Here is a 24,146-nt window from a genome sequence, read left to right on the forward strand (position 1 = left end):
AGACAACTTCCACCTGTCAGATCTTGAGCAAACAGTTACACAGGGCTATAGCAGCAGGTAACAGTCGGCGATTAGCATTAGCATTATCTGGATGTGTGCCTGGCTCACCAGTTGCTGAAAGCCCCGATCTGAAGGTCCCAGAAAGGGGATCTTCTGGTCTCCCAACTCCTGGAGTAGCCTCCGCCTCTGTGGAATACAACGCAGTAAAATAGGCTGAGAAGTAGCATAAGGCACAGAAGAGAGCCCATTACATTTTGGTGTGCATCTGGATAAAGGGATGGATCATCAACATTTTAGTTATTTATCAGGGAAGCGTGTTTCGATGGCTGGTATTTCTGAATGAGTACGATTTGATGCAGATAAAGGAGACTGGGGTTATTTTAGTATCAAATCAGAACAATCAGTCTTTAAATACAAGACTGACTTCACTGCATTTACCGACATAAACACATGGTCGACCATCTTGCATTGCTTCACTATAAATATGTCCATAGCCCATCGAAATCTAATCACACAGACTGAATCAGCATGTACTGTGGAATCAAATTAATAAAGAAATGCGAGCAAATAATGCTCTTGAGACTAGCTGTGATGTCACAGCAACCTGGTGACTTGTCATTTTCATTGACGTCTCACATTTTTATGATTTTGTGAAAGCTGCCGTGGGGTTCCTCACAACCTTATAAAAGATGCCCTGTGCCATACAGAGCTCCTCCAATAAAACCGTGAACCTGCTGGTGGAGGGGATCAAAGCACTTTTCATGGGACGCATTCCATTCTGACCTGTAAATCCAACGGCAACTGGCATAAAAAACTATATGCCCAAATAAATTTCACAACTATTTCCCCCACCCTGCCTCTTCTTTGCCCTCCTGTATATGCCTGTGCTTAGGTGTGTGTGTATGTGGAGGCGGTACATATAAATGTGCACATGTGGGTTTAGAGCCTCATATTCATTCCCCACAGGTGCGCGCACACACACACACACACACACACACACACAGCCTCTGCATGGTGTCTCAACAGCAGGGGAAGGAGAAATGTCACCGACATGCCACTGTCTTTTTACATCTTTTAAAGTTTTGCATGAATGGCCTGTGCATCAACCGCCGAGCAGCAGAGGATCGACCCTGTGTATATTTCAGAGACATTTACAACAAGCATCTCACATTTCTCCCGGCCTAATAATGCCAAAGACCTCATGTGGCTCTCTACGGGCGGAATACGGGAACCGACCGCCAAAATATGTCGTGACTTTTAGAGCGAAATAAAATGTCCGGCTAATAACATTAAAGTGCAGTTATAAAGAGATGTGTGTCCCGGGCAGAAAGGGGGTTGGATCAAAAAGGAGGGCAAGCGGTGAAAGAATGTGCATTAAAGACAGGAGGGAGGCAAAAACGCATCCCAATAACGGAGGTGGAAGAAAATGGGAGGGCATCATCAGATCTGAGGCGGTTTGGCGAATTTACCTTGAGGGCTGAATCTTTACCTTAGGCTAAACAACACAACACCTGCTGAAAGTTTTCTTAAAGGATGCACATGAGTGTGCAGGCCTTTTCCAAGTTATTCTGGAACAAACAAAAACAGACTCGCAGACAGTTGGAATCTAAAAAACAAAACAACATGCACTATTCATGGCCAGACGGCATTCAAAGGCTGTTGGAAGAAATTGACAACCTGACACACATTTTTTCGTCGGTGTCAAATTCTAACTCATGACAGAAGCTCAAGATATCAAGGTGAGGCTCTGGGCTAGTGTTGTACGCGTATGTGTGTGTGTGTGTGTGCGTGTGTTTATCCGTGTGCTGCTGGGAGTCTGTACGGATCCATAGCTTGGCATCCATCGCGTGTAGATGTGCGCATGTGTGCACATAAGTAAGATCATTACGGTGTGCTTTAGTCACAGCACGCTAAAACCACTACTGTGTACACAAGCAACACAAGTGAGTCTTCACACTGTATGAGTGTGTGTGTGTTAGGCTCCAACAGATACACACACACGTACATGCCCATCCTTAAAAAAAAAAAAACATGCAGCCGGGGTAGCGAGCATGATGCCTCAACCCCAATCGCACACAACCAGCGCTGTCACACACGTGTCAAATACATCAAGCTACTCAGAAATTCCACAGAAAAAAAGAAAGACAAGAAGTTACCGGAGCCCTCTGAAGCAGATGGAGTCTCACAGTATCAGAGGACCGGCTGTGTCTGTCTTCCTGTCTCTGTGTCTGCACCTGATTCTGGAAGGAAAACCACCAGGCGCACAGAAAAAAAAAAAAAAAAAAAAAAAAAAAAAAAGGTCTGCGTTTCCACTCAGACCCAAGAAACGAGATTACCAATCCCATAATAACACGGATGCTTCACGGTAGCCCTGCCAACCGTCTGCGCTGAGTGATATATCTGATGCTTTTTTTTTTCTTCTCTTTTTTTTAATCTCTCTCTTCCTTGATGGGATTATTCCCTCAGCCGGACTGTTTATCACAGAAAAACATATTAGGTAGAATAGAACTCAATTGGTTCGCTTTGATCTTGGCCTATAAGAGATATCAAACTGTGTGTACCATATATTTATTAATTTCATTTATTCCCCCCATCTGTGACACTTCGACGGACACTTTCTTCAAAGCGGTTTCTTTGCCGAGTAGATTAATGTCCGGCGCTTAGCATCAATAGCTCAAAAATAGCCAGATAACTCCGCTGCTGCGGGGATAAAGAGAAAAAAAAAAAAAAAAACCCTTTCAGGCTCACTTGTGTCGGCCCCTGAAGGAGGCTGAAGGAGGACACGGGTCCCGCTAGACCTGACTAGATTTGGCTGATGCATCATAAAAGCAACGATGTAGAGGCAGCCCTGAAGATGGCTTGATAAGTCGAAGTGTCACCTCATGTGGAAGCATTTCTTGGGGTTGTTTTTTTTAGTCTGGGAATGAGCAAGTACAGTATTATCCGTAAACATCTGTTGAACTATCCATCTGTGTTTGTACTCAAAATGGGTTGTTCAGAAGTCAATTTATTTATTTTGTAGGAAAAATGTTTTTTTTTTAATATTTACAGAAACGCATCTGATCGGAGCTTTAAAACGTGTTTGATCGTGAGAGTGGGAGAAATTTTGACAGAACATTTTGTATAAGCTTGAATTAATTAACTTTCAGTCTGATACCCTGAGGATTTTCCTCATCAGGAGGATGGACACTGCCGCATTTTACCCGGATGATTCTTGCACTCGTAAGTAAGTAAGTACTTTATCCTTACAAGCAGTGTTTCCCACAAATGTGGTTTGCTCGAGTAGGTATATCAAAGACTGCCCAAGTAAATTTGGCAACCCATCTTGGCATTTCATACACCACTTATTTTTTTTGTTAATCAGTCTGAGAGTCTCGCTGTTCCCCTTCTCGTCCACTGTCGATCAGACTTGAAGTGTGCGGCCATTCTGTGGGAAACACTGATACCAGATTCTCGTTTCACCTGAGTTCTGGCTTAACCCTAGTGTAGTATGACAGAATTTCTTCTTTCCCTCTTGTTTGATATCTGTATTTTCCCGTTACGCTTATACACTGCGATGTGAGACGAGAGCTACTCTACACAGAAAAAAACCCCTCAGATCTCAGGTCTGGAGCAGCCCCGGATGACGTGATGAGAGATAGCTGTGTAATAGAGCTCCGTGTTTAAACAGCAAGCCATTGGTACTTGTGTGACACCTATTTCAGAACTGGTCCTCCTCTGCAAAAGTGATGGTGAATCAACAGTTTTGACAAGTCGGCTGTAAAACGCCGGAGTCAAACAGACGGACTACCCATGTACATCAAAGGCGCTTCCGCCTCGGTCCATTTGGCACCGGATCGGAGAATGTCGGACGCTTGTGCGAAGCGACACAGGGCGTACAGAAGGGCAGGGAGTGTCTGCCGAACCAGAACATTTGTGTTTGCGTGCGTGATTCACGGGAAGAAATAAGAAGTCTGTAGGAACTTTGAATTCAGTTTTTACACAGCTTACGCAAACCAAGACTCATCAGCCAGCGGTGGTCAAGTTTGTGCCATAAAGGTCTTCATAGTTTGACATGTACATCATCTTTAGGGTTGGCCACTAACTTGAACTACGGTGAGATAACACAGCACCTAGGTGCCACCACACACAGGCACACACATACACGACCACACGTGTAAAGAGAGGTTAAACTTTTGCCGCTGGGTTTTTATCCCTCGCACCACTTTTCTTTTGAGGATATGCTTGTAAGCATATGTTCATTCTACCTGCCACAAACTGAAAAACAGCAGCTCTCTTGTGTCAGAACTGACCTTTTTCACAGATTACGCGCCTTCATTTCATGCATGCCACACGAAAAAAAAACAAACATTCGGGGCAAAAATTAACTATTTCTGACTTCTGACATTTTGTTTACAGCCACTTCAGTTATTTTAAGAATACCAGCTTCACGTTTGGTGACTCAGTGTGACGGCTAACTGGGCAATGGCTAACTGGAATGTGTTGGAGTTGACCTCAGAGCGGGGGCGTTGGTAATGTGTAACCCCGTGTCTCACACACTCCTGCTCAGGATCGGCCCATGAATATGAATTGGGACTGTGAGAGCGCGGAGGTCAATCGGGAGGATGTTGTGCAGAAAACGTTGAGAAAATTGTCCTTCAGCTACTTTCTTGTTGTTATCAATCTCTTTCCGGATAATCTGTATTATCCCGAGACGTAATTGCAGATCCAGTTCGACATGTAGGTCGAGCCTATGCAAAACAATATGGATCGGATGCTTATGTCAGTTATTAAGAACGTAATCCTCCACATGTGTCTCCTATAGACGCATACTGCAGATACACAACCGGGGTCGGGTCATATCCATTTCGTCCAAGTCGGGACTTTTTCTCTCATTTAATATTGGAAACAGAAAAAGCCATTAACCGGTGCATTTTTTATATTTTTTTTCCAAATCAATGACGTGAACATTCTGTATTTATCGACCGACACGTTCAGCATGTGTTCAGCGGGGGTCCACAGGTGGGGTAAGTGATGACGAATGGCAGACAGGCCGGCTCGGGCCCGTTAATTGTCACTGTACGCTGAGGGCTGCGTTGTTCATTTCACCTCGCGACAGGTCGGCGGGGGACGTGATCATTAATATTAGAACATTTCCATCCATCCAACTGAACAAGAGGCCAGTCATTTAAATGGCTGGCGCTGGGTAGACCTTTCACGCCCTGTTTATAACACTGATCTAAGCACATTACCAGAGCTGCGGGGGACCACTGCCAGTCATTAATTAGATTCACACACACACACACACACACACACACACACACACACACAATGTGACCACCTTTATTGGCGCCAAGTCACATTTGACAAATGTCACACGTGCTAGATATGGTACGCTAACACTCGCCCCGGTGCGCCATTTCAACCAAACATCAAAAAGTCCCGTCCCGATTCCTTTCTTTTGCGAGCCATGTGTACACTTTCTCACACACACACTTACTCAGGGCTGCTCTTCCAGTCATCCCAGGGTATGTGTAATCCTGTCAGGTGGAGAGGATGTGTGCGTGCGTGTGGGAGGGAAAGAAATGACGTTTAAAAAAAAAAAAAATAGTGCGGGACCTCATCTGTTTTTTGAACTCTCCCATCTCGCTCACTGCACCTGACAGGCTTACCGAGAGACCCAGGTTTCCGGATCAATCATTCAAAAGTATTTACAAATGCACAAAAGCCAGACACAGACAGGCTGGCACATGGCCACTCTGTTTAAGTGCTTTTCAATGTGTCTGTGGTGTCAACATCTATTTCACACTTATCTACACCTCAAAGGGGAAAAAAAGATGTTTCTGTGACCTTTAGCGGGTGTCAAGTCTGGAGAGAAGAAGAGGACGGGAAGAGGGCGATTTAAGAGATCTGTTGATGTACGCCTTACATAACCTTTTTATTTATCCGGGACAGACTGACCGAGCATGCTCTTTATCAGAAACATACCGATGGTTCCGCACTCACATTCTTATGAAATTTCACACACAGGAGCTGTGCAAGACATCTAAAGACTTCTGAAGGACTCTAAAAACTTTCTTTTGTTCTTTGCCAGAGAAGCTGGGGATTAAAGATACCATTTATGAGACAGCTGATTGTCAAGTCTCGTTCCCAAGTCGTCAAATATTGACCCTCTGGGTTCCCCAGGTCGTGAAGTACCAAAGCTTTTGGGTCATCAAATGCCAGTGCTTTGAGCTGGTGGCCAGTCCAACCAGTACATGGCGGCCTGGGATAGCGCCTCAACCTAACAGCTAAATTTCTCTAGATTTGTTAACTGCACCTTTAGACAACTTGGTTCTAGAGCGACTACAGCATTACACCCAGTGCACGGTTCGAACTAGCAGCCTTTTTTCTTCACATGAGCCTTTTAACCTTTGCCACCACCACCAATATGCGAGGCCTGTTTGCCATTTTGCTGTAATTGTTAGTTTGCAGCCAGGTTGTAATATTTCCATTAAGAGTATGTCGTTCGAAAAAAGCTTTTTAGTTTTCACCTTCGAATTACAACATGCTTTTATGAGATCGTAAAATATCGATGCTTTGCCGTTCCCAGGTCATCAACTGCCAAAGCTTTCGGTTTCCCAGGTTGTCAAATACCAAGTTGACCCAAAGTGTTGGTACTTGATGACCTGGGAATGAGCTCAACAATCAACTATCTTTCTCTAGATTTGTCTGTTGCGCTTTTAAACGACTTGCTCAAGGGCATCTTGAGCACAGCAGGATTCAAACCAGCAGCCTTTGTCATCACAAGAGAGGCTTGAACTCTTTGCTGCCACCACCAATATGCAAGGGCCGTTTGCCATTTTGCCTTAATTGTTAGTTGCGGCCAGGCCATAATGTTTCCATTAAGATCTTGTCGATCGAAAAAAGCTTTTTAGTCTTCACCTCCGAATTACAACATGCTTTCATGAGGTCAGCTGTTTTCCATGTGGAATGGCCAGTTTTAATGCAGACACAGTCCCTGGTATTCAGACAGGGTCCAGCTCAGTGAGGGAAAAGTCAGGGGAAAGAGTGAGAAAGGGAGGAAGGGAGAGGGATGGAGGGAGGAAAGAGAAGAGAGGAATGGGGGAGCGTTGATTGAAAGACTGTGATTAGCAGTTTTCAGCGGGGCACCAGGGCCGCCGAGTTGTTCTAACAGGGTTGTCGCGTCTCTAGGTGCAGTCAAGGAGAAGTCAGTGCTTTCGAAAGCTCCCTCGATTTCTCCATTTCCCCCTCCTCCCTCCCCTCATTCGCTCTCACCACCCAGCCACACTTTTCCTGCCCCTCCAAAAAAAATCAATATGGCTGTGCAAAGTGCAGCTTGGCCCAGGGGGGGAGGGCCAGCTAGCTGTAGGGGCTAGATGCGGAGCTTAAAGGGAGGACGAGAGGCGTCCTCCAGGCCTGTCCCACAGGCAGTGTCAAGGACAGACCTGAGAACCAAAGGACTGAGGCCACCAGATTGCCCTTCCCCTCTGCATCTCGCCTTCTCCCTCACTCCCTCTCCCTCTCCCTCTCTTGCTGCCTGGGCTTGGCTGGCTCAGCGGGGCAGAAGAGATCGATAAGCAGGTGGAGCGTTTAAAATCCCCGGCTCCAGAGGCTGACGTTACGCTCCTCAGAGCCCAGTAGACCAACACATCGCTCAGGGCAGAGCAGCTGGATGGATGGATGGATGAGTGGGTGTATGGTGGTCGCACCTAGTCATTGAAAGGTTTGTGATTTGTGACAATAAACAATTCAATAGCACTTAGCAATACACAGTGTCCAAGGGGTGTAGGGCCAGACTCTTCACACACACTGCCATTGTCTCAACATGTCACAGATCAGTAGCACTCAGGCAGGTCAGGCAGCTATAGACCAGCGCACCGTGGACTGTATCTCACTCTAATGCCATTTTTTTCATCAATGTGGATTTCCTTATACGCAGCAAACACACTAAAAACAGGCGACTCCTTTCCCATTGCCAGTGGACGAGTTTGATTTTCTGTTTGTTTGTTTTTCTGGCGGGTCACATTTGACGTCACAAATGGGCAGAAAAACACAGTAAGGGTTTTGAAGAGCAACGTAGGGGCCAGTGACGATGTCACAACAGTTCCTTTTTAATATATCATTCAGACTCTCTCACAACCTTGTGATAAAAGGTAAATACAAGATAAAATACATATGGGCCAAACTTCTGGAACTTCATCACGCGTAAGGGGCGAAATTAGCGCGTCCACCAGGTGGATGTTTCAATCTAGGGTTGCAAACTTTAGGCAAAAGACACGGACAGACGGTCATCAACTCCGTCAGCCGGGGGACGGACGGACGCTCATCGCCATCAGCCGGGAGCTCCTGGGCGTCAACCGGGGGACGGACGGACGGACGGACGCTCATCACTGTCACGCGCGGAGTATAGCGGCGCTGACCTAGCGGTATAGCGGCGCAGCGCCGCTGTTCCACCGTCTGGGGAGAACCATGCATATTGAAGCTACTGATTGGCTAAAATGTATCATCGATTTTTATAGAATGTCTTTTTGTATTCTTAATATTACAAATTACTTACATTTCCTTATGGAAGCATATATGTGTAATTTGTAACTTCTACTACTACTTCTTGGATGTATTTGTGCCCATCATACAATTTTCATTGGTTAAAGTCTTATCAATCGATAAATCATCAACATCCATACTTCCATCACTGCCGATCACAGTTGAGGCCGGTGATTACCCGACTACTGCAGAGACATTCGATACCCTTGTCCACCAGCGACAAAAGCCAAATGTTGCTGTGTGTTAGTGAGTTTCTCGTCCAGTTGGAACGGGGTTTAAGGAAGTACCTGTATTGCTGCGCGTGATGTACTGTTACAGACCGAAGCATCAAAAACAGGCACAAGAAATGAAAAAATACTGGCATGTACTATCATTGTCAACGGCAGTCTTCCTCATTTCCATACAGTAGGCTTGACGAAGAAGCGTGTACATGATGTGGATGAAGTGTGCGAGGAGGATTTCAGTCCTGCCGCGTGTCTCCGTGCGTGAGTGACTGATCACAGTAGAAGTGGCTTGTGCCTCTAATCCAGTACCACTGTTAGACAGTGCAAAGACCCGGCTCTGTGTACCGCGGCACTGGTTGATCAAACCCATCATGTGACAAGCAACCTCTTCAAATGACGATGATTTCCCAGCTCTGTGTCCCTTTGACTCCATATTAGATCATCTTCTGACACCGCCGAGTCTGGTACTTCATCTGGGGATAAAGATGATGTGCAATCCGACCGGAGGGGTTGGGGAGTCAAGGGTAAACGCGGGGCTAAGACAGGGGTACTGCACCGGATTGGCTGACAGCTGTGACAATTATCATGTGGTATATTATAACCTTATGCTAAACTTAAGATTTCATCCAGTATGTTGCTTGACAAAACACTTCAAGGGGATATTTTACTATCAACTCGGCTGTATGTCACGTTCACACACATGAAATGAGCCATCGGGAGGAGGGAAAAAAAAAATCTGCAGATGATACTGCATATCAAAACTAGAGAGGATTCTGTCGGGCTCAATTTTTCCAAGCGAGGGCCTGAGTTGTCTATCCTTCCCTGCAAGCAACTATATCATATTGTTTTCGAGAGACAACTAGACAGACAATCTCTTGAGTTGTCTTATATGTTGATACTGATCTTTCGAATATGGTATTATTAACGAGCTTCAGCAGTGGCCTAAATTTAAATGGTGACAATCACCTAAGCCACTAGAAAAACATATGGCTCAAAAACAGATGTGGACTGAACATCTAGGACAGGCCTCATGTCATCTTTGACCCAGATAAACTGGCATTATGATGTGACCTGAGATTAATATTGAATTATGGGCCGAATATCATTTGCGGCTGTTTACACGACCGTCACTCTGTCTTCCTGGAATCCTGTGGCAGATAAGTTTGCTATAATGGTATTAGCCAAATCCTGAAGTATAGCAGACGGCACTTGTCTTGCCTGAGAAGCCACCTCATTTCTTTATTTATTTTTCCTTCACTCATTCTGAACAAAGGAAAATATTCTACCAGGAATTGAATAGCTTAATCCTCTTTTCACTCTTCCCAGTAGCTTGAATGGTGACAGATTAACATCCTGGAGGTTTACAAACCCAGCCATTTGAAAATGTAATTGCTGGTGCCACACTGCATGCATGTGTTTTAAGTTGAGGGTTAATATTAAAGCTTAAAACACACACATGCACTCGAGTAACGAAGTGGAGGGGTTGGGGGGATGTGGCCAGTTTGGGCCCGGACCCAAGGCAGTTAAGCCCGGGCAGGATGGACCATTCTGTCACGTGCGTATCAGGGAGTTGCAAGCTGTCCCGAACACTCGCTAGGCGCCATAGTTACTGTTCACTTCTGCTAATTATTACAGCCAATCAGAGGGGTTAACGGGGCGGAGCCTGGCCAGACCATGTTCTGGGGCATTTAACAGCTGGCAGGAACGGAGGTGAATGCATTACACACTGCCCTCATCCAATAAAAATAAAACACCCTGACATCTGAGGTGTACTTAGCGCAGAGGGGAGGGAGCAAGCGTGGGAGGCAAGAAAGGAGGGAGGGAGGGAGAGAGGGGTGGGGTGAAGGGGAGAGAGCATCTGATAACATGATGTCCAAGTGCCACCTAGTGACAACTTTCCATCTTCCCTGGTCCTCAGGGCTCAAGAGCATCAGGGTTGGAGGTGGTGGACGGATCACCAGGGCACAGGGTTTTTCGATATTAGCCGCATATTCTTCCGACCTCTCTGAGACTTCTCAGCGAGCACCAACCATTTCAAATTCCAAGTCAAATGTCAACCCACAGTAAAACAACGACAGGCAAACCTGCTGTTGATTTGAATCCATTTTCTATCTATCCGTCTGCTCAGTTGAGGGGACCAGGCCCCCGAACACTGCACTGGTATGCCGGTGGCCCTGGGCCCTAGGTCCCCTCCCCTCATTAACCCAGGTATAAATCACACTCTGCCGGTGCCCAGAGGTGAGAGGGATGAGAGTGGAGGTGAGCTTGAAATAATGCTTATGTCACGGCGGGTCAGCCCTCCATTATGGCCGTTTCAAAAACTATTAATCTTGCTTGTAGTCAGTGGCCTAGAAATAATTACTTCATCTAACCCATGTAATACAGCATGACCAGCAGTCGAGCCTGGTCAATTTGAGGCTGGGGAGGCAGGATGGTGGTGGGGTAGGGGGGCGCGAGAGAGAGGTAGTGAGGGAGAAAAGGGTGGGGTGGGGGGGGGGGGCACAAATTACGAGACCCTGTCTCCTGCTCGTGGGTGAATGATGTCCTGCTCACTTCAGCTGTGGCCTTTCACACTCTCATCGCTGATTTAGATAGATACACACACGTTCACACTCGGAGCAGCAGATTATATACAAGCACACATATGTGCGCACATTAATCCATGATTAAATGCACACACATCGGGGCGAGGAGGATACAAATCACATTATTTTAAACAAGGGGTCAAAACCCTTTCAGCGACAGAGCTCAAAAAACACACAAGCGAAGACACAGAATTAAATCTGTCGGAGTTAGCATGCAGAACCGACCCTGGTAAAACTAGATCATCTATTACGGCTGCGGCTAATGATTATCCTCCCTATCGATTAATCTGCCAGTTATTTTTAGGTTAATCAATAGAACATTTAGTTGATAAAAATGTCAAACAATTGTGGAATATGAAAATGACAATTTCACAGAAAGAGATGTCTCCTTTTATCCAACAAACAGACTTTTCATTTACAAATATAGATGGCAAAGAAAATCAGCAAATTCTCTAATTTAAGAAGCTAGAACCAAAAAAAAGTCGACATTTGCTTGAAAATAACGGACATTTAATAATGAATATAGTTGCTTGGAAATAAACCAATCAATTAATTGACTAACCACTGCAGCTCTTTCATCCACTGGCTACCACGTTATACTATTATTGCAACATAAAATTAATCAACATGTTTTTATATTTCCATTTAAATTCCCTAATGCAAATCAAGTTGTGCCGCCTGCTAACCGAAGTAAACTCTGCATTTGTTTTTTGTCATTCTAAAAGGAGAGCAATGCTCAAGTTGCCGGAAATGCAATTAGTTTTCATATTTGTTCGAATCACGTTTTTTTGTTATCAGTCAAAACCAATTTTGAAAGCCATGATATTACACACAGCCATTTAGAACCCGCGTGTGCAAACAGACACGCTGCTGCAAACTCAGCCTCCATGAGCGTCACAGGAAGTATGTATGGAGTGACATAAATAAATGCAGCCCTCCAGTGGCTGTCACAGCTGGTATTGCAGGTGCAAATTTAATTAGTCAAGGTGAAGTCTCCCTTGTTGTCTGGAGAGGTGGGGTGGGGTGGGGGGGAGGGTCCTCGCCATGCACGACTGTAAACACGCGCTATATCCTAATCAGGTGTCACCGTGGCGTTTGATCAGCCCGCGAAAACTTGTCACGAATCCCCGGCAGAGAGTGGGCCGAGGGGGGAGAACAAAGGAAAAGAGCTGTCACGAGAGAACAGGGTGGTGGTGCTGATGGCAGTGGTGGTGGATGAAGAAGAGTTTGCCCATTAGCGGTCTCTGTTGCCTATCTCTCTCTCTCTCTCTCCCACTCCCCTTAACGTCTCTCCCCTCCTCTTGTTTTTCTTCCTTTCTCTCCGTGGCTACCTGCAGTACACACTTTCGCTGTATCAAGTCGCCGCTCTACGTCTGGTACTTCCACTCTGAGGAAAATCTCAACCGCAGCTGTCACGCCCGTGCTTCACAACCGCCAACGAAGCTTCCAAAAAGAAAAAAACAAACAAAGTCGTAAAATACTTTTGTTTACCTCCCCCTCCAAAAAAAAAAAAAAAACCCCACGCATGTACAGAGATACAAGCTGCGCTCGTTTTGTTTTTATCAAGCGCCGTTCTGAGTGGTAAGGTCCTCCTGAAAAAGCCTGGAGAACTCGAGTCAGACATGATGTTGTCCTCCCGCCCAGCGCCTCCAGGCTGCACCGAGGCAGCGCAGGAACACGCGCGCCATTAGACACTGTTTACCTTTCAGTTCGGGCGATATTGAATACATTAGCCGATTGAACCTCATAAGAAACACAGCCGAGTGACAAGGCCCAATCGTCTTTGCGACTACCATGGTAACTGAGATTACAGGCTAACAAAGAGCAGACAGGGGGAGAAAATATTTAAAACCCGAATAGTGATACATAAATTAATTAAAGGACAAAAAAACAAGTGGAGAATTAAAGTTGGAACATCTGTCAGCGACTTAGCTTCCCAACGTAATACCAGTGTTAGAACATTTATACCCTTGAAGTTAATGATCCCCTCTTTAATTGACAGTCAAGGAAAACTGGCTGCGGCAGCATCCTGCCGAGACGCCGATAAGAGGCCCGACTCCCCCCCACCCCTTCCCAAAAATAAAAAAAAAAAAAAAAAAAAACAGTTTAAAGAACCTTGGCACTAATCCCTATTGTCATCCCAGTGCAGCAGAAGGACTTACAAACACAGATAACTCTGCTGAAGCTGTCTATTTCTCAGGAGTTATGGGGACAGCCGAGCCGCCGCGCGCCTCGAATCAGTCACTCAGATTAGCCCAATCCCTCTGTGCTGTCAGTCAGCCGAGACAGTAGCCTGTCACCGCATTTACATGAGTCCATCTCACATGTGACAATGCCCCCTATATGTGACAATGGCTGCGAGGAAGGAGGTCCACTCGCTCGCAGATAGCGGGCGTACAGTACGGCAGACGGGCTGTTGTTGGATTAAGCTCATGGTGTGCCGCCGTGCTCATGTCTTCCGCTGACACTCCGACAACAAGTTTAAGGAGTCTTAACCATTGCTGTTTTTTTTTTTTTTTTCTTTCCATAGTGGGGAGAATGTGGGAGATGTATGTCAGATGAAACACACCTACGCTGACAAAGACAGATGCACACACGCGCGCACACACAGGGATAAACTTCAAAAACTTGCAAGTACAAAATGAGTGTTGGATGAAAACCACAAGCTTACTTAGTCCTCCACCAAAGTTGGCTTCAAGCATGACTTTAATCCACCTACTTCACTTAACATGACGAGGCTCCGAGAATAAAAGGGAAAACAACGGAAAACTAAGTACATCCTATACAAAACATCTGGATCAGCCCCCCATCTTGAGTTAACACAGGTATGCTTTAGATTAAAAAGCCAACCCTAAAACAAATCTCTCCCCCCCCCCCCAAAAAAAGAACACTAACTAGATAAGACACAAACTTTCTGGGTGTCAAATTAATAAGGGATTACTTCCTGCGGAGTACGAGTTTGTGCTCCTTTAAATGAACGGCTGCTGCTTGACGGCACCTGAGCGCTCTCGCTGTGTGCTGACTGCTTTTTTATGCTTCTGTGGCTCACTCCACTTCAAACAGTCCCGCAACAAATGACAGTGGATGCCCCCTACATAACAGGGCCAGGGCAAGCATGACACAGGGGTTGACAAGTGAACCCTCAAACTCCCTAACCCCTACCCCTGCCGTGGCACATGCACACACACACACACACACACACAAATAGCCCCGGCAAACAGCCCTGACATGACCGCTCGGCAGCCCTTCCTAACCCCTCCTTGTGTTTTTTCTCTCTCCATCTCACTGGAGACAACCCTCAATTCAGGACCGTTTTAGCCAGGCGAGTGGATGTGACCCGCTGCCCCCCAGTCAGGCTCATCTGAATAAACAGAGCTGAAGAAACAGGCAGAGGAGGGAAAATCTGCCTACATTATGATAGGAAGAGAGAAGATGGGATTCAGCCAAGGGGCTCTTTTCTTTATGCACGTTTGATCAAGTGCTTGACAGCGCCGGTGGATGGAATTACGGACTGTTGAACAAAAAGTTGTGTAAGTGTGTGTGTGTGTGTGTGTGTGTTGTTCATTCTGGACAGCTGGGTTTCCGTGGCCTGACAGTGTTAGGATTGTGACAAGCCTGCCGCACCACACCACCACATAGAGAAAGCGCAACCCGCCCACCAGCCTTTCGCAGTCCATCACTCAGGACGGCCGAGGGAAGCGCCGTGAGAAGAGGTCAGACGTGGAGGAAAGAGGGTGGGAGGAGAGCGGAGGAGAGGATGAGGAGGAGAACGAGGAAGGAGGGAGGGCTGGTCAGGGGTTAAGTGTAGAGAAGACAGCGATGAAAGGCAACTGTCATGCACCAGTGCTCGCCCAGGAGCACCTGTCTCGAGGAGAACATGCAAAGTGTGCCGGTCACGTCCTGACAATACCCCCCCCCCCCTACTTTTTCTCTCACACACACATAGATCAACACACACATACAAGCTCTCAGGAAAAAGGCTGATGCTCCACCGCTGGAGAGGCATCGCCTGTCTGACAGCATGCCAGTCAAGCTGTCGTTGGCTCCTTCGCATATATGCAAGGAAAAGTTAGGCTGATGAAGAAAAAACACAAGGGTGGGGGGGGGGTTGGGGGCTCAGAGGAAGAATCACTGAGACATGAACAGACTACCTGAAGTGAGCCGACACTTCTCAGACACTTGATGCAGAGTAAGTGCTGGAACGGGAGATACAAAAAGCTCCAGGAAAGCAAATGCAGAATAACCAGGAGAACGCTCTCCGGACTGGGAGTAGGTGCAGTTACCAAAGTCTTTATGTATAAGCAGCTACACAAAGCACCTGATGCCTCCGACTAAAAATGCTTTTCCAAGACCCTTTCACTATTTTTGCGTTCAATTATCTAGAAATTAGGTTAGTGGCTATTTCAACGCCTGCCAATGCTAACTTCTCTGCTATCTGAACTTGAAGCCCCGAGTCGGACAACACACAAACATTTCACAAAAATAGCTTTGTGTTTGTTTTTTTAACAAGTAGAAACTACCTGCAGTACTTTTGCTAATGGTGCCTAGCAGAGGAGGCCAAGTGTACCTCCAGCTGGCTCAGTCAAAAGCAATGCCAAGCAGAACCTGGCTCCGGCTGACGGAGCCACTTCCTACGTTCAGCCTCTACAAAGCAATACGCCAAATGCCAGGTATTTTAACACACTTTCATTGCTCATGTTTATGGAAAAGAACTTATGATGTACAAATTAACAGTTACTATTTACAGCGCCTTGTGAACCTGGCCTCCTGCAGCTTTTGTGAATGAAGGGCTTTTGGACTTTCCATTGAAACCAGATGTCGGGCAGCACCGTGGCAGTAGGCACTTCTTTTATTGGAAAGGTGAGTCATTACAAAAGGAAAATAAATTCACAAATAAACAGCATGAAGACCGCCTGTCCTATGCAGGTGGCTTTGCGCGGTAAAACCGTGTTTTTATTGGAGTCGGCTAAAAATAGCAACAGCCAGGTTAGCTAAGACGTATTCTGGGCAGCATCGATTGTTATTTTTGCTCCAGAGGCTGTAACGTCGTGTTCGTAATTGTTAATTTTTTCCAACATTTATGGTGCTAAACGAGCTTGTTGAAGACTTTTTATCACGTGTGTAATGTTCTTTTAGCATTAACAGCTTCAGCAGCCTTGACACGTGCATTAAATGTGTAGACGTGCGCTCACATGCACATAACCATGCATGCAAAGACCAACTACACACACACATACATACGCACATCCAGAATGCCAAACAAACAGAAATGGAAAATAACGACGTGGCCGGATCATAGCCTCGAGTGGCTAATGAACCCCCTTGAGGATCTAGCCCTTGTGTATGAGGTGAGAGGGTCATTCCCATGTTTATTCAGCAGCGGTCCAATGAGCCACCACCATCTATTGATCGAACTGATTATTCTATGTCTCTCTTGTGACGGGACACATGCATGACAGATGAACCCTACTTGGGCAGGTCACATTCGATGTAATCTCATTGAATCTGACGGCTGATCTGGTCGGCCGGTTTGCATGATCCACACCGCGGCCCTTGTTTGCGAACGCGTTGACATCTGTGGCTAATGCCTCAACACTAATATGAGGCACACAGCAGGAGCTGTCAAACACGTAAGCTGTCAGAGGCCGTTTGGACAATCCTGGTGACTGCTTCCATAGGAGAAAACCGTCCGGGTGGTATATGATAACCACAGACATACATACCCTAGTTATCGGTACAGGATATTTCTCAGTGTTTTTAATAGGGATGTGCTACTTGTAAACCGAGCTAACTTGCTAATCGGCAACAGAAATACCACTCGGTTAAATTTAGGATTATCATTTTTTCATTGCAAGAAATATGTTTCACCAAGATTTTATCACTGTGTTGAACATTTCCTTTAGACAAAAGAAATTGTTATTGAGTTAAATTGTGTTATTGAGCCCAATTTTAACTGTATTCTGAATGTTTACTTACTCTTAAACTATTACAAAGAGCAACACTGCAAGAATTAGGAAATCAAACTAAGCACATTTGTATGTCTGTAAGACATGACTTGTGTTGCCTCATATCTGTGGAAAGTCTGTGGAAATAAGTTGGATTTTGCCTTTGATAGAACTCCTTTTTTTTTTTGCCTCATGTCAAACAGTGGCCAACCAGTCAGAGGGGAGTAGATGGCAGCCAGTACAAGGAAGAAACCTCTGCAGATGACCCTTTCAGTGACATTATGACTCACTATGGCGCTCAATCCCCAAGCCACACCAGACTATAATGCCTTGCATGAGGCTATCTCTGTTTTTCCATTTAAATGTTTAGTAAGATCACAGGCCCTCCGAAGCACATATGGGAGTCCGTGGCAGGCCATCTCAGCCATACAGCCTGAGACAATGCAGGCAGGGCCGTAAAAGTTGATATCCTTCCAGATGCAAACCAAATGTAGACATCGTGCACCTTTAAAATGTCATGCGTTCAACACAGACTCCCATAAAAAAGGTGGTAGGGAGTGAGGGAACGATGTGCGGGATTTCTCACATTGATCACGAGAAGCCGACCCAACCCATATATGGCGGATATCTGAATGTCATCAGCCGAGAACCATCTCATGGGTAATAAACAGTATCCTGGTGCATCGCTTTATCTTAAGGGAAAAAGCTTGCTCATGTTTAAATGCCACTAGTTGTCGAAGAGACACAGATGAAGTGGGTCAATCTCAAGGGGTGGAAGGAACTAATTACATCTTCTCAAATGACTGTAATTAGGTCATTTTTTTCTGTACTTGTACTTTTATGGGTATTTTTTCAAGTCTGTAATTTAACTTGAACTTAAGTAGACAACACACCTTATTATCTGCTAAGTTACTTCTAAATTCATAATTTAGTTCTGAGTACAATTTGTGTAAAATATCAAAGCCTTTCATCTGCATTTTTGTAGCCAAAAAGGCTACAAAAAGGCCATCCAATCATAAATAGGCAGATGAAAACCCTGATATGAGTTATATTTCAGTAACACAACTGTAATCGTACTCGAGTACAGATTTTCAGTCACTCTATCCGCCACTGTCAACCCTATCCTTCCATCATTGTCAACATAGAAATAGGATCTAACGACCATTACACCTACTGCAGTGCTCCAAAATTAATATGATGTAAGGGGCTTATCATCGCAAAACTGAAAATACATATTTTCCTCTTATCTGTACTATTATTTGTCCATCTGCATTGTTTTGGAAGTTGATGACTGTGAGAGATATTGACCGCACCATGCAGAAGAAAGCGTGCGTCTCTTCATGGACAAGCTAGCTAACTATGCTAGCTGAAGTTACAGCTCAGGCAAGGAGGACTTTATTATCTGTTCAGCTAAAACAGTAAAACAGTAAAATGTATATAATCTAAATGGTGAATATCTTAGTATTTCATATCATATTTCATTGTACCGAGCTGAGCAGTACTTTTAGTATGTTGACTGAATTACTTTAAAGAGAGGTTGGACTCACCATGCTGATCTGTAAACAACTCAGTATAAATATATGAGCCAAAGATCAAATAGGCAAGACAAGGTAAAGACATGTAGAGGAAAAGCTCGGCAACAGACTAATCAGCCCCCTCCAATGCACACATAGCAGATCAATGAAAGACCTGGGGCCTTGGGCCTGCACTATATTACACACCAAAACTTCATATTCATTCATTGATTTTACTTTTCAGAATAGTATATCATTGAACTCCAATGGGAGCGAAAAATAGAGGCAGGGGCCGAGGTCAAGCCACGCGTGGACGGATGTTTGCACAATATTGATGGCGCAAGCAGAAAGAAATGACTAAATATCTGGATCAATAGCTAGTTTCCCTCGCCACGACAGGTTGTTCCAGATGGAAATATATAAATACTTCTTTATGGCTACTGGAGTGGCCCTAACGAACAGGGCTAAATGCCCCCCTTAAGGTAAACTCTTTGATTAGCCGGGGCCAGAGGTGACAAGAGGGGTCTGCTGATGCTACACTGCCACGCTTCCAACGGCCTCAGGATGCTAATGCACACAGGGGCCCAGTAAAGAGGCCAAGAATATGACAGGTCACAAGCCCTGGGCAAAGTGCTCTGTGCTACCTGACCCTCCTATTCATTTGTAATGATGATGGCGCCCAGGCTACACTATTCTCGGTCATGTTCACATAATGCATGTATGAATAATTTAGAAACACTTTCATCATTACTCACATAAAGCCACTATTCTAATTGTAGTAATCAGGCCTGGCACTGGGGGGAGTCCCAAATAATTTGGCCTAAAGAAACAAATTTGCATGTGGAATTCTTCCAGTGAAATATGTAGAGCACTTTGTAATGAAACCAGACCAACGGCCTGGTGGAAATCTTGCACCCTGCTGTTGCTGATGCCGCAAGAGCTGCCTGGTCTTATTTACAGCACAACACAATTACTGAGAACAACACCCAACCTCACAGCTTCCCCTGCTCCACAGCGGCCAACGGGGCCATAAAGTGGGAGGAACCACATCATTGCCTACTCCTTAATTAAATGAAAACCCGTAAGCTTCATTTGCCTCCTTTTTTTAACACATTGAACTGGCCAGCCCGCTGCTGAAGACCTCCCAGACACCATCCCTGCTTGGCCCTAAATCATGACTGGATAAACGGCCCGTCGGGTCCCTGCTGGACACACAGTGGCCGCCCAGCGGCAAGGCCAGAGCAGGGCATGCAGTAGATCGACACCTAGCCAGCGATAAGTAATTCTGTAGAGGATTAGCAGCATGATAGCCTGATCAATACTGTGTGCTCAGGCCATTAGGAATGCAGTGAGGAAATGACCCCCTCCGGTAATAAAGCAGGGCATCTGGGTTCTCCTTCATTTGCCAGCTCCATTAGTGTAATGGTATCATTATCTGCCACAGCCGTATTTTTCTGAGCTCTGGCTTTTCCACAGCTCGACCGGCGGGGGTCTGATGAAGCTGTGAGGGCCCCCATGCCGAGCGTTCCCCTTTTCTACCATTCTACACAGAGCCTAGGTGTAAATCTAGCTCTGTTGGAGCTTATGTGCTACCCTGCCTTAGGTATCCATACCCATGTTTTATGTCAGCACCCAACACTATTTCTCCATTATTGGCTCATTAATAGAGCAAGCAGCATGTAGCTTGGGTTAAAAGGGAGAAAAAGATGGCCGGCAGAGTGCAAAGCTGCTGAATGTGCTGAATCTGACACCCCCCTCTTGCTAAAACACCAGGCCTGACATGACAGGACGTCGGCATTAGTCGCCATAAATCGTTTCTTTTACACTAATTCACCAGCTAACATTTTGTGTGGGAGAAATTGATTAACCATGTCTGGATGTGTGGCCACATAATCAGCTTTTACCTCGGTAGTTGTTAATTTAACAGAATTGCCAAGGGAAACACAAACCATTTTAATGAGTGTTCAGAAATTAAATACCCTAAACAGCTTGCACTACGGTGCCGCAACCAGAGCAAACCAATGAGGCTGATCTAAGCAATGGGCTGGGCTGAGCCCAAGACCTCACAACATCTGGTGACCCTGTGTGATCATTACTTAGCCTGCTGCTCACACACACACTTCCTGTTTCGACACTGCACTTTATACTTGTCATCGCTGTCCAAATGGCGAGCTCGCATCAAAGACGGCATCAGAACATCGGGTTAAGGGACAGGGCAAGCTCTGTTTTCACACTTGCCAAGGCATGAGTGGAAATTCATCTTGTGATGACAATACTGATAAAACAGAACAAAATGTTTTCAATTCTTTGGATTAGGGTGTGAGGCTATGAGTTGCTATGAGGTGGAAGTTCATGAAAGTATGGAGAGTTGGGAACCAGAGCGCAAGTAGTCTGCAATTAATGTTGCTGAAACGAGAAACAAAACAGCGTGTCAAAGAACATCTGATGGATCCGTCCTCTGTTCTAAACAACACCGCAATAATCTCAGTTTCTAAACTTCAACAAATGTGAAGTGGTGTGGATGTGATGAGATTAATTCTCCCTCGCAGTTAGGCCAGTGTCCTATTCTATTTAGCCTTAAAAAACACAGACAGGCTATGACATCCCACCTGTCAGTGTGTCCACTCACTTGCTGCGGTGGGATTTTCGAAGGAGATTGTGTATTCATTTGGCACTAATCTGTTCGGGCTTGCATTCCCTAACTCGGTATGACAGTGGAGCCATCATAGCACATCTCTCACTTTGTGCAGCATTGCAAACATACTCACTCACCAGATAAGACAACCGTCGTATCCAAGTCATTAGTTATCGTAATAACTGTATCACTACACAACCACTGATGTTATAAAAAAAAAGTGGCCAAAAACAAAGCGTGCAGCTCCCTGCCTGGCTTTGCTCTACGCTCATATAGTCATTTTGCAATTACAATTCCTCTCGCTCATCCTTTTATTTATCTAAAGAGAAAGGAAGCTGAGCCATTAGGTCTGTGCAGTGCTGCCTGACTGACTGCCTGAGGGCCAGCTGGAATGAGTTCTCTCTCTCTGAGCCGCTCATCTGGCCGCCATGGCTGCTTTCATAAACAGGAGGAACCACGTCCTACATAGTTTCACTGCTGTCTAACATGATCCAAACACATGTGCCACGGCAGACTGCGTCCAAGTCAGGAGATAAGAGGAGAAACAGACAGAGAAGGCAGGCAGGCAGACAGACAGACAGACAGACAGGCTGGGTATGACTGTGGGGTGAAGCACAGCCACAGGATGCCTTGGGCACAGCAGATCTCCTTGACTTCCTTTCGGCTTAAGCACCTCGGCACACAACAAAGTTACGGCCGTACAGCATGCGAAAGCCCGTTTAAGCCCTGGTCAGCACGAAACACGGCACAACAGGTCACGACAGGTTACAAAAGCATCCATCTAATAAATAATCCCTGCACAAAGTCAGATCATGTGTTGCGGGGGATTATTGTATTACACCTTTAGCGGGCTCTACAGATGTCACACTCACATCTATATCATTACAGACAATTAGCCGTTGGGTAATCATTTGTGCTGTGCATTAGAGCTCCAGTTGTTATCCAGCGTGTCTATAGCTGAAAGCCTGGAGCAGCTGTGAGACTGCTGGCCTGGCACCTTGCCAAGCCCTGACACTTACACACTTACACACTAACTTTACATTAAATTTTAAAACTACTGCACTGAGCTTCCTCCTGTTGCTGCTCCACATTCAACACCTGGTTCATTCTCTCATCCCTTCACACCAGCAAATTCAAACTTCGCATCTTGGTTGTTTGTTTGTTTGTTTTCTATCCAATATTAACAGCTAACCTACAGAATAACTATGATTTTTCACAGTTTCCTTACACACACGCACACAGATATATTTATATATATATCCTATAGACTGCCATTCATATCGTGTTTTTTCTATTTGTTGTCGAGACTCAGCAGTGTATTTAACGTGGTAGGAAGAGAGAAAAAAAAGCACCGTTATTTTTTTCATAATGCAACTGTACGTCTTCATTGTGGCAGTTGGGGGGAAAAAATGGAAAACACAATAAAGGAAAGAGGCAAGGTGAGGTATGCGCTGACATTCGCGGCTCGCTAGCCTCCGAAATGCAGCCAGCGGCATCCCACAAGGAGCATTAGATATTCAACGAGCGACAGGGCTTAGAAATATGCCAGAGCTAACGGAGAAAAACGCTATCAATACCTTTCTTCTCTTCTCCCCCTCACTGTCACCCGATCTTTTCATGTTCCTGGAGTTGTGTTTACACTGCCTCGCTTTCATTAGGGGCGACGTTGGTCGTTGTAGTGCGCGAACACACGGCACCGTCATCTGTTCGCACGTTTACACGGAGCACACGACGGGCAGCGTTTCGTGTTGTTTCGGTCAGAGACCGGCGGTCAATATTTTCACTATGAAGTGGCTTCTTGGCGAGAGGCACTTGAAGGAGCCGCCACAAGCGCGGCGAAGAAAACTACAAGTCCCAGGTTGAGCGCGCGCTCGGGGCGGAAGCAGCTCCGGGCACGCTCTGGACGCTCTACTGCGCAGCCGCGGCGCAGGTACAGATCTACACAATGCGGATGTGCAGCTCAGCATGGCTTTAAATCAGTGATTTAAAATGGCTGTGACATTTGAAAAAAAGAGACAAGTGAAATCAGGAGTTTTTCAGTTAATTTGATATTTATCTATGTGTTTATTTTGATATTTTTCACAAGTATTAGTGATATTATTATTTAGTAAAAAAAGGGTTTAATCTTCAAAATATCCTGGTCGTCAGCATGGATATTCCATATGCTCCCCCCCCCCCCTTTTTTTTTTTTCGTAAATCAAAAGCAGTGTCACTTTCATCTCGGACTACGTGTAAAAATAGCAATCATGCTTTGAACGTGCTCCAGTTCAAGTCTCCGCCAACCTTCTTTCAACTCTTGCATAGCATCTCAAATCCAGGTGTTTTTCCTGCCGGTGTGGGCTCGCAACCACGCCGGGGCCCCTTCTTTTCAGCTCACTACCGATCATGAAAGCGCAGCGTCTGTGTGGCTGCCTTTATGTATCGCCCCGCAGTCGGAGTGACCTCCGAGAGTTCATCCAGATTTACTCATAACATGTTTTGAATGGTGCTGAAATGTGTTCTGGCCATTGTTCCTATCAAAGCACATGTGAAATACATGAGAGAGTTTCACGGATGGAGCGGGCGGTGGTGGTGGTGGTGGTGGGAGGGCGGTGCAGGGGCGGATTTGCAGGGGTCTGAAAACACCTGTTACATATTACCATTACAGACTTTGATCAGTGTCTTCATTAGTTTCCTTTGTAATCTCTTTTCTTTTATGGTAGAGCTGACCCAAGTGA

The 24,146-nt window shown here is 45.6% G+C and overlaps 1 protein-coding gene across 3 annotated transcripts in view; it reads right to left on the reverse strand.

Moving 5' to 3' along the window:
- Positions 1 to 23,252, reverse strand: part of fto (FTO alpha-ketoglutarate dependent dioxygenase) — a 126,606-nt gene extending 103,354 nt beyond the window's left edge. For 2 of the 3 annotated variants that reach the window (XR_003983909.1, XM_030415366.1), the window contains exons 1-2: positions 23,007 to 23,250; positions 109 to 186 (exon numbers count right to left, since the gene is read on the reverse strand). Coding sequence is in view for 1 of the 3 variants with exons in the window: in XM_030415366.1 (XP_030271226.1) it covers positions 109 to 186; positions 23,007 to 23,132 (204 nt within the window). In the remaining 2 variants the exon portion in view is untranslated. Of the gene's footprint in view, positions 1 to 108; positions 187 to 23,006 lie in introns of all 3 variants that reach the window. The other variant, XR_003983910.1, reaches the window with a different exon arrangement.
- Positions 23,253 to 24,146: the final 894 nt, after the last annotated feature.

This window comes from Sparus aurata, chromosome 4, assembly GCF_900880675.1.
Source record: "Sparus aurata chromosome 4, fSpaAur1.1, whole genome shotgun sequence".
NCBI lineage: Eukaryota > Metazoa > Chordata > Actinopteri > Spariformes > Sparidae > Sparus > Sparus aurata.